This window comes from Peromyscus californicus, unplaced genomic scaffold (assembly GCF_007827085.1).
Source record: "Peromyscus californicus insignis strain IS unplaced genomic scaffold, ASM782708v3 Scaffold_15__1_contigs__length_86483966, whole genome shotgun sequence".
Taxonomy (NCBI): domain Eukaryota; kingdom Metazoa; phylum Chordata; class Mammalia; order Rodentia; family Cricetidae; genus Peromyscus; species Peromyscus californicus.
The window spans coordinates 78,547,294-78,562,242 of NW_026294447.1; the positions used below are offsets into that span (position 1 = coordinate 78,547,294).

The 14,949-nt window shown below is 46.4% G+C and overlaps 1 protein-coding gene across 2 annotated transcripts in view; it reads right to left on the reverse strand.

Moving 5' to 3' along the window:
• The window catches only part of Fntb (farnesyltransferase, CAAX box, beta), a 104,540-nt gene that overhangs the window by 18,437 nt on the left and 71,154 nt on the right, over window positions 1–14,949 (reverse strand). For both annotated transcript variants that reach the window (XM_052739535.1, XM_052739536.1), the window contains exons 7-8: window positions 10,888–10,974; window positions 484–613 (exon numbers count right to left, since the gene is read on the reverse strand). In XM_052739535.1, the coding sequence (XP_052595495.1) occupies window positions 484–613; window positions 10,888–10,974 (217 nt within the window). The remainder of the gene's footprint in view (window positions 1–483; window positions 614–10,887; window positions 10,975–14,949) is intronic.

Here is a 14,949-nt window from a genome sequence, read left to right on the forward strand (position 1 = left end):
ACTGCCTGGAGAACTCACTGGAATGCAGATACAGAATTTTCACAGGTAATAAAATTTTCACAGGTGATAAATCTTTGGCCTTAAAATGCTTCAAAGCTCTTTTCATAGCTTCTTCTCTTAGGAGACTCTAAGACACATGATAATTCTAAATCCATAGCTATTTTTCTTGGGTATGGGGGAAAGTCCTCTGGCTCATTCCAGGTGGCCAGAGGACTCAAGACCACTCAGGGTCTACAGAAACTTCAAAGCAGTCAGAGGGAGAGGTAGGAGAAGGACCGGAGACCGAGGGCAGCTGTGAACTCCTTCAGCTGACTCACAACTGTGCTGAGCACCAGCAACCCCACCTGAAGCCTCGTCCTGGGACTAGAGTCTGTGCACTCACGGCTCTGGCAGCCCTTCCCATCACAGACCTCCCTATGGTCCCAGATCAGAGGCACAGCAGCAAACCTGGGCTGGGGAGGGGGTGGTGTAACAGCTACTCACCAACAAGCTCTTCAGGTTCAAAGAGCGTTCCTTCTTGAGGATTACCAGCGCAGCCAAGCCACAGAAGGTGTAGCCGCCATGGGCTTCCATCCCTGGCACCCCGCCAATGCCACCTTCCCAGTTCTGGCACCTAGGAGGGGTGAGAAGCAAGACTGTGGCAAATGCATGGATGAGGACAAGTGTCCTCCCCATATTCTGGGTGGCAGAGAGAAAGTTTGCTCTGATTAAAGCATCATTTGTTAGCACCATGGATAGAAATGTGCTGACTTACCAACTTGTATGCATGTATATATGTGTGCGCATGTGTGTGTGCACATGCACGTAAAGTCAGCTCTGGGTGTTGTTCCTCAGGATAGCTATCCATTTTGGGTTTTGAGAGTCTCTCACTGGAACCCGGGGATCATATTTTTGGCTAGGATGTCTTGGCCAATGAGTTCTAGGGATGCCCTAACTCCACCTCCCCAGGGCTGGGATTTTGAGCATGGGCTACAACGCCTGGCTTTTCACATGGTGTTGGGGATTGGATTCAGGACCTCGTGCTGGACAGTAAGCACTTTGTGAACTCAACTATCTCCCCGGCCCCTGACGTATTAATGCTTGCAGATTCCTTTTCCTAGAAAAGAAAACCAGAAGCCTTATAAAATTAGAAACCCAGGCCGGGCGGTGGTGGCGCACGCCTTTAATCCCAGCACTCGGGAGGCAGAGGCAGGCGGATCTCTGTGAGTTCGAGGCCAGCCTGGACTACCAAGTGAGTTCCAGGAAAGGCGCAAAGCTACACAGAGAAACCCTGTCTCGAAAAACCAAAAAAAAAAAAAAAAAAATTAGAAACCGTCCACTTATATAAGAAATGTAGTAGCACAGGTTAATACTCACTGGGGGAAAGTTGCAAAGTCCTATACAGAGCAGAACCATCAAGTTAAAATAAAATCAAAACAATTGCTAGTTTTGGTTATCTTTGAGTACCAGGTCTATTAGTGAAGGTATTTTATTTTTGTCTAGTTTCCTCTTTTTAACTCTAGTTCTGGAGATCAAACCCAGGACTTTATGGATGCAAGGCAAGTGTTCTACCACTGAGCCACATCCCACCTCTCAGCCCACCTTTTGCTTTTTGACGTAGGTCTCCCAAAGTTGCCCAGGCTAGCCTTGCACGCACTCTGTACCCCTGGCAGGACCTGAATTTGGGATCCTTCTGTTTTAGTTTCTTTCTTTCCTGTTTCTGTTTGTTTGAGACAGGATTTCATGTAACCCAGGCTGGCCTTGAGCTTCCAGATCTTCCTGTCTTGCCCTCCTTTCCTCCACCCCACTCAAGTGCTGGGATACAGATGTGAGACACCTTGCCTCAGATTTCTGGTTTGTTTTTGTTGTTGTTTTGGGTTTTAAAATTTTGTTTTGGTGGTACTGGAGATCAAACCCAGGGTGCTGCACATGCCAGCCAAGTACTCTGCTACTGGGCTATATCTCAGCCCACCTTTTGCTTTTTGACAGAGGTCTCCCAAAGTTGCCCAGGCTAGCCTTGCACGCACTCTGTACCCCTGGCAGGACCTGAATTTGGGATCCTCCTGTTTTAGGCTCTGGAGTAGCTGGAATACAGGCCCATACTACCAGGCTGCATGGCTCAAACTTTCTATAATACACACACACACACACAGTAAGACTTTGTTTCAAAAAAAATCTAAAAAGTAAAAGAAAATATTCACTTATTGTGACAACTATTATTTGGGGTTATACTATCTATTAACAGTATATGTATGTGTGGTGTGCACACACATTTGTACATGTGAATGTGCATGTGTGTGGCAGGTGTGCATGCACATTCCTGGGTGAGCATGCATGTGTGTGCAGGCTTATGTGGAGGCCTGAAGTTGACGTTAGGCCTCTTCTTTGATGGATCTCTACTTTATTTATTGAGGTAGTTTCTGGTTGAACCTGGAGTTCACCAATTCTGGCTAGTCTGGCTAGGAAGCTTGCCCAGGGCATCTCTGGTTTCTGCCACCCGAGTGCTGGGATTCCAGGCAGCTGCCATGACTGCCCAGAGTTTATATGGTGCTGAGGATCTGCAGTCTGGTCCTCAGGCTTGCACAGCAAGTGCTCTATCTACTGCCATCTGCCTGGCTCTATCTACTGCCATCTGCCTGGCGGCTCTATCTACTGCCATCTGCCAGGCTCTATCTACTGCCATCTGCCTGGCCCATGCATAATCTATGGATCAGCCAGACGGGGCCATTTCTAGGAACTGACCCTCCACAGTTAAGTGATAGTGTGTCCAAGGAGCACACTGTAAGAATGTTTGCTACCTTCCTGTTTTTAAGAGCAGAACTTAGAAGTTCAAATGTGAGGGAGGAGGGGCTGTGATATAAATGATGGTACATCTTACAACAAACTATTACCCAGTCATTACAGAGTTATGAAAATGTTTCCCTAATTACATGAAATGCTAGAAAATAACAAAGTACAATATGATTGAATATCTAGAACTCTGGAAGAATATACATTCAAAAAACAAAAACTGGTCTGAGGCCATGCATGCTGTCAGTCCCAGTACTTGGGAAACAGAGGCAGATGGATCTTGGTGAGTTCCAGGTGAGCCAGGGCTACACAGTGAGACCCGGCCTCAAGAAACAAAAGCAACAGCAAAAATGTGTGATGGTCAGTTTTAACTGTCATCTTGACAGTCTGGAACCCCGGGAAGAGAGCCTCACTGAAGGACTGTTTAGATGAGGCTGGCCTGCGGGCCTGTCTGGGGGAGACTGTCTTGACTGTGTTCATTTGTGTGGGAAGACTCAGCCCACTGTGGGCAGCACCGGATCCTGGGGTGGGTCCGGAACTGTCTAAGAGTGGGAAGTGGGCTGAGCACTAGTAAGCACACACGAACCATTTCTTCTGCTCTTGACTAGCAAGTTCCCGTTGCCTCTACTTACTTCTGTGCTCTGATGTAACCTAGTCTTCTGAGCTAAAACAAACCATTCCACTCCCCTCAGACCGATTTCCATAAGGATATTTGTCACAACAATAGGAAACGAAAATGCACAACTGGTTACACTGTGGTGGTGGACTACAAGTAATTTAGACTTTCTTCTTTGCCTACCTATAACAAACGTGTTTTCTCTGTGAAATAATTTTAAGGTCTGTGTGTGTGCACGTGGGTACACCTGGGTATGTGCTAGGGATTGAATCCAGGAGCTCACTCATGGAAGGCCTCTCCCCCTGAGCCCTAGCCCTAAATTTTAAATATATTTTTATACGACGCTATCGTGCTTTACTCCCTCAGTCACCCTTCTGAGCTCTGCTGTGGTAGAACAGCACGAGTGAGCAGGCCTTCATCCAGGAGCTGACAGGACCGCTAAGCCCCTCCCCACGGAGGCCTGGTGTCTGGGGAGCACGTGCGGGCCTCCTCCTGAGGGAACTCAGGCTCAGGGAAAGCAGCAGCACGTGCTCTGAAGAGACTGCCTTGCTCCCTCTGTCCCTCATCCTCCATCACCATCCAAACACGAGCTTCACTGTAGATTTCCAGTGTTTGGCTACTTGGACTAGAGAAAGCACCCATGTCTGAAAACTCTGGTGAGTGAAGGGTTTGCAAGGGAGATCAAATTCCTTCTTTTATTAAACTAATCTTTGTTGAAATCTTTAATTGAAAAAAGTAATACTCAAAAAGTTTAAACGTTTAAGAGCATAAAAGAATAAACACTGCAAAGCGACTTCCTGCCCGTTCTAGACTCTTCATTCCTATTACCTGCAGTGACCCATCAGTTTCTGTGCCTTAGTCTGTCTCTGTCTCTTTTACACACACGTACACAGCACACACACCACATACACATGCACGCTACACACACACACTACACGCACACATACTAGACACACATACACATTACACATACATACTACACACACACATACATATACACACGCACACACACACTACATGCACACATACATACTACACACACACACACACACACACACACACAAACTACACATAAATACTACAGACATATGTTCTGCTTTCCTTTCCTTGGTTTTTACACGAAGAGGAGCACATGATACACTCTCCTCTGTGCCGTGCTTTTTTTCAGTTAATAAAACTCTTTGGAAATGACCATGGTGGCACATTGCCTGTGATGCCAGCCCTTAGAGGTAGGTAGAACGATATAGAACACACACACACACACACACACACACACACACACACACACACACAGGACAACATAATGGACTAAATACCTGAGTCCAAGAAAACAGAAGAAAGAGGATGTAAAAGGTATAAATGGCCAGGACGAAGAAAGCAGGAGAGGCAGGGTGGTGGCACACGCCTTTAATCCTAGCACTTAGGAGGCAGAGGCAAGCAGATCTCTGAGTTCAAAGCCAGCTTGGTCTATAAAGCAAGTTCTAAAGTTCTAGGACAGCAGGACTGCTATACAGAGAAACCCTGTCTTGAAAAACAAAAACAAAAAACAGAGAGAGAGAGAGAGAGAGAGAGAGAGAGAGAGAGAGAGAGAGAGAGAGAGACAGCAGGAGAGGACATGAACACAGGCTAGCAACAACAGAATCCTAAAAGCTGCATGACAGGGGCTAAGGGTACCCAAACAGCTGGTTAGAGAAGCCGTCCTCAGAGTCCCCAAACAGCTGGTTAGAGAAGCCGTCCTCAGAGTCCCTAAACACCTCAGTTCTGGGGCCGGGGTGGAGAAGCAGCAGCAGCCAAGAGCAGGACTGTGTTTGATTATCATGGTGGTTTGGATAAGAATGGTGCCCATAGGCTCATATATTTGAAGCTTGGTCACCAGGGGGTGGACTATTTGAGAAGGATTAGGAGGTGTGGCCTTGTTGGAGGAAGTGTGTCACAGGGGGTGGGTTTTAAGGATTCAAAAGCCCATGCCAGGCCCAGTCTCTGTCTCTGTGTCTCCATTTGTACCTCTCTAAAATCCACAGTCCCACCAATAAGGGACGGGGTAGTGAATCCCAGCTTCCGCAGCACAGCAGAAAACAGGAGGGGTCAGTGGGGCCACCACACAACACAAACACCCCACCTTCCCCAACTAGGAATTCCTAAGGTCGCCTGTGAACTTCAAATCCTAAGCAGGGATTTGAAAGAACAAAGCCCTGCAGATACTGATATATGAGAGTTCCCGGGAGAACAGCGTGATCGTAGCTCACTTTTATGTATATGACTTCTATCAGCTTTTTAGTATTGGACTCAATATGAACAGAGCAGCTAAGCACTAGACTTGTGAGCAAATCTCCGATATGAAAGAGAGATCCATCCTCGAAAGCAAAGTGGAGGAGATAATACTGGGCACAGAAGAAAACTGCTTAATGCTGCACCTTATTTTTATTTTTTAAAGATTTATTTATTTTTAGTGTATGGGTGTTTTGCCTGCTTGTATGTTTGTCCACCATGTGCAGTGCCCATGGAGGCCAGAAAAGGGGCATCAGATCCCCTGGAACTGTAATTATAGAAGATTGTGAACTGCTATGTAGGTGCTGGGAGTTGAATCCAGGTTCTCCGAAAGAACAGCCAGTGCTCTTAACTGTTGAGCAGAACATCTGAGAATATAAGACATAAGCACTCAGGGGGGAAAACTGAATTCTGGAAAATTAACAAAATTAATTAAAAAATTAATTAAAAATTAACAAATAAAACCTCAACAGAAGGATGAGAAGATAAACAGTAAGGGAATCTGCTGTGGGATGTTCTGTATGGCAAATGTGTTGCTGATTAGTCAATAAATAAAACACTGATTGGCCATTGGCTAGGCAGGAAGTGTAGGCGGGACAAGGAGGAGAATAAAGCTGGGAAGTGGAAGGCTGAGTCAGAGAGACACTGCCAGCCACCACCATGACAAACAGCATGTGAAGATGCCGGTAAGCCACGAGCCATGTGGCAAGGTATAGATTAATGGAAATGGATTAATTTAAGCTGTAAGAACAGTTAGCAAGAAGCCTGCCATGGCCATACAGTTTGTAAGCAATATAAGTCTCTGTGTTTACTTGGTCGGGTCTGACGGCTGTGGGACTGGCAGGTGAGAGAGATTTGTCCTGACTGTGGGCCAGGCAGGAAAACTCCAGCTACAGGAATCTCTTGGAAAATACAAGAAAAAGTTAGGAGACAGAAAACACACCCTCAATGGGCTTCATAAAAACAGTTAGGTCAATCTGCCACACAAGGCCCCGAATGCTGCTTTCAACATAGAGAAGCCCCCTTCCTCAATTAATGGTGGTGAATGCATACATGTCTGGCTGATCAAGGTGCTGAGAAGAAGTGATGTTGAGTGCTCATCCTTTGCCAGGACATTGAAAGCACTCCCTCTGCAGCTCAGAGAGCATCTGAGCGGGGTACGAAGAATATAAGGGTTGTGAAATGCTCTGTCAGGCCGAACACAGCCACTGCAGTCACGATCGCACGGCGTCTGTGCTTTGCCTGCAATGGACCTGCACGAGACTGGCGCTGTCAAGGGTTAGTCATGGACAGGGGAGGGGCTCACTGGGGCCCTACCCCTCCCACCTGATGGAGTCTGGGGGAGAGGCAGCCACTCTCTTGAGTGATGTATCCATTGAGGATCCACCAGGCTCCCATGGATAGCCCCAAAGCCATGGTTACACAGACAACCCTGGGTAAAGTCACTGAGTCACAAAACGAAACAGAAAGACATGAATGTTGGAAATTGGTGGAAGGGAGAGGGGGGAGGGTGGGGGTGACAGTAGCCAGGATGTACTATACACATACATAAAATTGTCTAAGAACAAATTGATGAAGTCTTTAAAGCCGGTGGTGGTGGCATACACCTTTAATCCCAGCACTCAGGAGGCAGAGGCAGATGGATCTCTAAGTTCAAGGCCAGCCTGGTCTACAGAGCAAGTTCCAGGACAGCTAGAACTGTTACACAGAGAAACCCTGTCTCTAAAAATAAAAATGAAAATGAAAAAATGAGGTTAATACTACTAATCAGATGCTGTAAAAGGAGCAAGCAAGCTGAGTACGTAGGCATATGCCTATAATCCTAGCATGTGGGAGACTGAGGCAAGAGGACCAGTGGTGGTAAAAGTCAGATTTGGGTTCACAGTGAGACCTTGTTTCCAAAATAAAAATAAAGAAGTTGCCAAAGAAATATTGCAATGCGATTTCTTGGTCTGAAATATGTGTGCTTCCAAATCAGAGTCCTGCTGAGTGCCTCATACACAATGAAAATGATTCGCACCAAGATTCATCATCATGAAGGTTCTGAACAGCACAGATAAAGATTCTCAAAGTCTCAAGACAGCCACATGGGTGGTGATGGAGAGAAAAGACAAAAACAAAACAAAACTGCCCAGAAGACTGGGCATCTTGATGCCCTGGCATGGTGGCAGGCACTGTGGCTACCATCACAGGCAAGCTCACTGGAATCTTGTGTATTCCAGACGTACATACAATCTGACATCCCATCAGTCGACACAAACAAATGAAATACGCCCTAGGCCCAAAGCTGGTGATACATAGTAAAACTGGTTCAGTCAGATCCCCGTGTTCAGTGAGTGTCCTGCTAGTGAGTTCTCCTGTAAACTGGTTGGACACTCCTACACAGTGCAAAACATCTCCGAGGCCCAGCTGACTAAGACACCGGGAGTTCAGTGGAGCGTTCAAACTTGGAGCCAACAACTACAGAGAACTGGTTTCCTTCTACACCACCCTAGCCTCCTTTTCCTTTCATTTGTTCCTTCTGGTTTGCCCAGGGGATGGCCACAGTACCCATGTGGTAGCAGTGGCAGCCTGGGTCTTGGGGCAGCTAAAACTCTAACAGAAAGCATCTTTAGCAGGACGAAACAGGCTACTAGAAAGTGAGGACAAGCCAGGAGAGTCAGAGATGGAAAAACCCAAATTCAGCTCAAGTTTCTCCCTTGAAAGGACATACACAGCAGGCAAACTGAGCGGCCTGGAATCCAAACTGACCTGAGATCTGAGCCGCCGCCCACTGCAGGGCAGAGCACTGTTGGAAGTTTGCAGTATGAGTCTGACTAAGTGGCTTGTCTGCTAAAAACAAAAACATGCTTTGACGCAATCTAACAGGATCCATTCTCTACAATACACCAACCACAATGTCCACGACACAGTCCAAAGCCATTCAACACAGGAACGCCCAGAAAAACAAGATATCAACTTCAAGTTACCTACATGCTGAAAAGACCGAGACATGGGCCTTTACAGTTTTATTTAATTATGATTTTATTTTACATATGTATGTACATTTTATGTATGAGTGTTTTGCCTACACGCCTGCCTGTGCACCATATGAATGCCTCATGTCCATGGAGGCCATCAGAGGGTATTGGATTCACTGGAACTCAAGATACAGACAGTTATGAGTGACCACGAGGGTGCTGGTAATTGAACATGGATCCTCTGGAAGAATTGGCTCTTAACAACTGAGCCATATCTACACACACACACACACACACACACACACACACACACACACACACACACACACACACACACCACCCTTTTGAGACAGGGTCTCACTATGTTGCCCAGACTGGCTGGTCCCGAACTCCTGCATTCAATGGATCTTTCTGCCTTTACCCTCCTGAGCAGTGCTATGCTATGACACATGCTACTCACCTGGTTCCCCCAAGGGTTTGAAAGCAGATATATTACGTACTTGTCTTGGGAAGTGAAGAAAAGCACACTGGGAAGGAATAAAATGATGGGGCATCTCAACTGAGAAACAGAACACTACAAAGAGCCGAAGTGCCTAGTCTCAGTCTCTAAGCCATCACCATCAGTCTACAAAACACTGTGTCCTCAATGACTGGTGGTCACTGGGAAAATCAGATTCATTGATGGTGATGTGGAAAGTCAGGAGACGATGGAGCAATGCTTACAAATCCAGACAAATACAGTCTAACACCACTGCCAACCTATCGATCTCTCACCAGACAGATGACCGAGCAGGCTTGCAAATAAAGATACATGTAGGATCTTAAAAATGCATTTTCCAGGTGCCCTTTTTGGAGAACGTTTGGAGTATCATGCTTTATGAAAATGACTAATAATCATTCAAAAAAAAAAAAAAAAAAGGACAGGGGTTCCAACAAACCAGAAAAATGAAGTGAATTTCATGCTGTAAGGAAGCTTCTAGATGCCTGCTGAGCAGCAAGCTGAGAGCAATCTGTCTAGATCTGAAGCAGGAGGGTGAGGGCTCCAGGGGGGCATGACCCAGAACACACATACACACACACACACACACACACACACACACACACACACACACACACACACACACACACATACTCACACACAAATAAATATGCATGCATGTGCATAAATACACACACAAAAGAAAACATGATTTAAAATGGTGGACTGTATGAAGAATAACTTTGTAGTACTGGTAGAGAATTTGGAGATGAATTCCTGATAAATACATCCATGATATGTATACTAACTCCAGGAAAATGAAAGTTATACAAAAAATATGATTGGCCGGGCGGTGGTGGCTCACGCCTTTAATCCCAGCACTCGGGAGATAGAGGCAGGGGGATCTCTGTGAGTTCGAGGCCAGCCTGGACTACAGAGTGAGTTCCAGGAAAGGAGCAAAGCTACACAGAGAAACCCTGTCTCGAAAAACCCCAAAAAAACAAAAAAAAAAACAAAAAAAAAAACCAACAAAAAGTATGATCATAGTATATCATCTGGTGTCACTGCAGTATATTAACATGGGAATGAGTACTATTTTGATAAAAATAAAGACGAGCATATATATGTACACATATATATGCCTTTTGTTTTTATTTTTAAGAGGGTCTTTTGTAGCTCAGGCTCACCTGAAACTCAAGATGAGGCTGAAGATGACCTTGTGATTACAGCCCGAGTGTGGCTACCCTGGGCCACCACACCCCGTCCTGTTTCAGGACTTTTGCTCTTAGAAACAAGTCTTTGTCTCTTCCATGCATGTGGGTGAGAGTTTCTGGGAGTAGAGTTACTGGGTTTCATAAGCAAGGGTGTTTTGAGATACTGCCAAACTGCCTCAGTCAATTTAGACTCCCACCAATACTACTCACCAAAGCTTTTGGCCCCTGCCATTCTGAACTATAATACCACATTAATGAAAGTCTGAAAATAATGTCAAGTGTTTGGGGTTTGTTTGTTTGTTTTTGTTTTTTGAGACAGGGTTTCTCTGTGAAGCCTTGACTGTCCTGGAACTCGCTCTGTAGACCAGGCTGGCTTCAAACTCAGAGATCTGCCTGCCTCTGCCTCCCGAATGCTGGGCTTAAAGTCATGGGCAACCACCACCCAGCTAATTTCAAGTATTTGTAAAGGGCCCAACATATAACCCCTAAGACATCTCTTCGAATTTTATATTTCTTTCCAGACTTTTAGCTTTTCTTGACCAATTGCTCTCGGAGGACTGGGGACCACGTGACTTCTCCCACCTTGCTATCCATTCGGCAGTGCCTTCAAAGAGGTCTGGCGTGATGATGTTGGTTAGAGAAGCCACTGAGGCAGCACAGTACGCGCTTCTGGAAAGACAGAAACAGAGGGAACATGTTAGGCTCCGAGAAAAAGCCAGGACAAGGCTCAGCAGACTGCTCGGGTGGACGGTTCACTTTGCCTAGTCAGCTGCAGTCACATTCCGTCTCGCTCCTGGCACACAGTCATTCTTTCTGCGTCTCCGAGAGGTGTGACATTCTGTCTGGATAGAGTTGCTCACCACACGGCTTCAGTGAAGGAACATGACATTCTAGTCTCCCGGCCTCCACACAGGCAGACCGACCCTATCAATTCATCTCAAAAATAGATTCAGCCTTTTTTTTCAAAGACTTAGAACAGTGGCCACCGGCTCATCCAGCTGTTGCTGAGGCTCTTCTCACTCATGCAGACGTCTCTCTGCTGCAGACTGGGGACCTCTGTCTGGACTAAGGATGTGTGTGTGAAAAGTTAGCTCTACCTTTCCTCCAACAGACACACTCCAAAGCAGGCCACCACACCCTAATGGCTGCTTGGGCGACACAAACGAGACGGGAATAGACACCCTTCGGCCTCTAGAGAAAAGAGCTCTGATTGCAAGCCCTTGGTCAGACATACACAGAAACACACATTTCGGTGGAAAAGGAGGAAGAGGGCTCAGGATGTGGCTCAGTGGGTAAAGTGCTTGCCAAGCACGCACAAAACCCTCCGTCTGACTGGGTATGGCAGCGCTTGCCCATAATCTCAGCACTCAAGAGGTAGAGGCAGGAGGATCACAAATTCAAGGTCATCCTCAGGTACACAGCAAGTCTGAGGCCAGCTTTGGATCATGAGACACTGTTTCAATTTTTTTTTAAAAAAAGCAAAGGTAGAAACGTATCTTTTGGGCAGGGTAATTCTAGGGATTTAACCTGGGCTTTGTACATACCATGCACACTCTCTTCCACCAAGCTATATTTCTAGCTCTTCTCTGAAAATGAGCAAAGAAAATAAAATCAAATGTATCCATTTGATCTGAGCTAACTCTTGTCATTCTATTCTTCAGCCATGATTCTTCTCAGGACACCCTTTCATCTTCTCCATCCGTCACGGAACACATCCATAGACTGGTTTTTTGGTTTGTTTGTTTTCAAATACAAAGCATGGAAAGAGAAAAATTATTTGTTTTAATTCTACTCATGAATTCTTTTTCTCCGAGCTCAGAGGGAACATGAAAGGGAAGGAAACAAAGCTTGGCTTCCAGCGTCTTAGTTGTATAGACTGAACACGGAGCCACACGTCCTGGGGCATTCCACGGGACTCTCTGCAGAAGCCATGGGCATGACGGTCCTGCCAGCACTGGGACCAGCCAGGCTCCCATTGGCCAAAGGCGCAGCAGAGGCATCCAGAGCAGGCAAGGGGCAAGTGTGCTGGCGCCAAATGTTGTCATTTGCCATATGTTAACTTTGAAGGTATGATCTAATTTCCTCCAGGCCTGGAGCCTCTCACAAAGGCTCCGCAGTGTTTTCAGAGGCCCTTGAATCCTCCTGAGGCAGGGAGCAGGGATTGTGATGTACTCTGCCTCTCATCAGTGGAAGAAGTGACAGGGGAGGCAGTTGTGGAATTCTGTCCTCTGGGGGTGACATGGTGCTACAGTCTTGAAATCGGAGCAGTTGTGATTACTGAATGGGATCCTCACAAGACAGTGTCTATTAATCCTCCTGTGTAGGAGGAGGCAGGAGGAAGGGCAGCAGGCCCTTAGTGGACATTCCAGTCACTCCTTTTCTGAAGGGCACCCCCCACTAGCTGCCAGTTAATCCTGACCCAGTTGCACATGGTCTTAGGTGCTAGAGATTGTAGGAGGTAGAAGGTTGACTTGGGGGTGAGGATTCTAGTGATGCAGCTATCATGACTAAATTGTTTCTTTGGTCTGTTATTGCCCTCTGTGCTAAGGGTGAATAGAAACACAATCCCCCGCCCAGGTTGAGGCACACAATAATGGCTGAACGGGATACACAGAACCAAAGATGAGTTGGGGGAGTGCAGTTCAATGGCCTCTGCTAAGGTAGACAGGACAGCAACCGAGGCTGAGCTGTTCTGAGACCTTCCATGGGGGCAGGTTCCAGTGTGGCCATCTTTCCCCAGGTGGTATGGGTTAGCATGTAGCCCTGCTGGAATGGAGACTGTGTGTTCCCCCAATACTGATGTAAGACATGAAGCAGAAGCTGAGCTGTCTGCCCCCCAGAAGGAACGTCAGTATCCAAAGTCTGCGGGAGACATCCCAGTGGAACTGACTTCTTCTGAGTGGCACAGGGTGACATGCTCCTTGATGACTATATTGGAGACACCTCCAGATGGCTCAAGAATCTATTACAATCCCTGATGGATTCCATGCACAGATGGACCAGGACTGCAAGAACACCAAGGCCACAGCTGATAAGACATGCGGCTGAAAGTGGGCTGTCTGCCCAGAGGGAGGATTTTGCCCACATGAAACACAATGAAAGCAATAGAACCTTTTGAACCTCACTAACAGTTTTAAAAAATATCCCCCTAGCCACTAAATCCTAAAACCTATTCTCACATGTTCGGAATAGCCAATGGTGGACATTGGGAGATCATACCACCCCCTCCCCTTTTTGAAAAGGTTTCCTTATGCAGTGTTAACCTCTAGGCTCTCTAACGATTTGGAAAAGCATCTAAAAGAACAGAAAAACACAAGTTAAAGAATTTGAATGTATCCTGGGTGTTGGGGTATCTCCCTACATGTTATTGGCAAGGGACACCCCTAAAGTCCTGCTCTACAGGCTACACTACTACAGCTACACCCCAGCACTAAATGGTAAGACCCTATTGCTGAGAAGAGCACATGCTCTGCTTGCAGAAGATGGAGGAATCAAGCTGGGCCTGAGCCAGACGCTCACTCCCCACTGGCTGAGTTTTGTGGGGCCACAAGACACTATCCTGGCTGCTGGGAGAAAGCTGACAGTCCTGCTTGGCTGTGCACACTGTGTGTTGATGCCAACAACATAGCAGGCAAAATGTGCCTGCTGGTGAAACAATGGTGCAACTGTTATAGATATAACCAACCACTTTCTTCATGGAGAGAAACTATGTTTGGTACTGTAAACCAGGGGCCAAAACCTGTGCAAGCAGGAAGGCTACTGCTACTGTTTTGTTAAATAGCTGTGATCTGTCTATCAATTTACCTTCTAGACATTTGTCATTACATCCACAGGTTACTGCTACTGTGGAGCCTAAATGGAAGAAACCTTTTTATAGCGGACAGCAGTTACTAGAGAAACTCATAATTGGTCAAATTGCTAGGTTCTATATTATTCTATATTGTTGCTCAGCAAATAACCACACATCCATGTAACTCCAAAGTTCAGGGAGCATTGCAGAATAAAAGTATGTAAAAACCAGAAGGGGTGGAGTATTGCAGAGTCCTGACCTAGGCATGACATGACTGCTGTCATCTTGAAAGCAGAGCATCTGTGATTACCCATGTGACACTCAGAAGATTAAGCCAATTGATGTTCCCTTGTTAGAGAATGGTAGGGAAGGATCTTTAGACCTTCACCCGAGACTCCAGCCACTCACTCCTGACCTCCACCAGGTTCGTGTAATCCTGACCCAGTGACATGTGGTTTAGGTGGTACATAGGATTGGGGATGGGAATCCCAATGAGGCAGCTTTTGTGAACCACCACTCGTGATTTTTAGTGATGCAGATGCCCAGGTCACCCATGCCCCTACGAACAACCCCAATCAATTCAATGGTTCAACAAGCAGGGCTTGGAGGAAATCTGCTTTGCTCTGTTGTTGCCCTCTCTATCTGAGATGAACAGAAATAGACTCCCAGGAAAGTCACACAACAGATACCCAAACCACTAGTCCTGGATCACGCCGAGAAACGGGGAGGGGACACGGTACAACTTTTCATGTCGTTTCTCCCTGTCTCCCCGTATCCAGCATCACGGCTCTCAAGCCTGTCTGCTGTTCTCTTCCCTCACCACTGTTATCCTAACCCAAGTCATTAGCATCCAC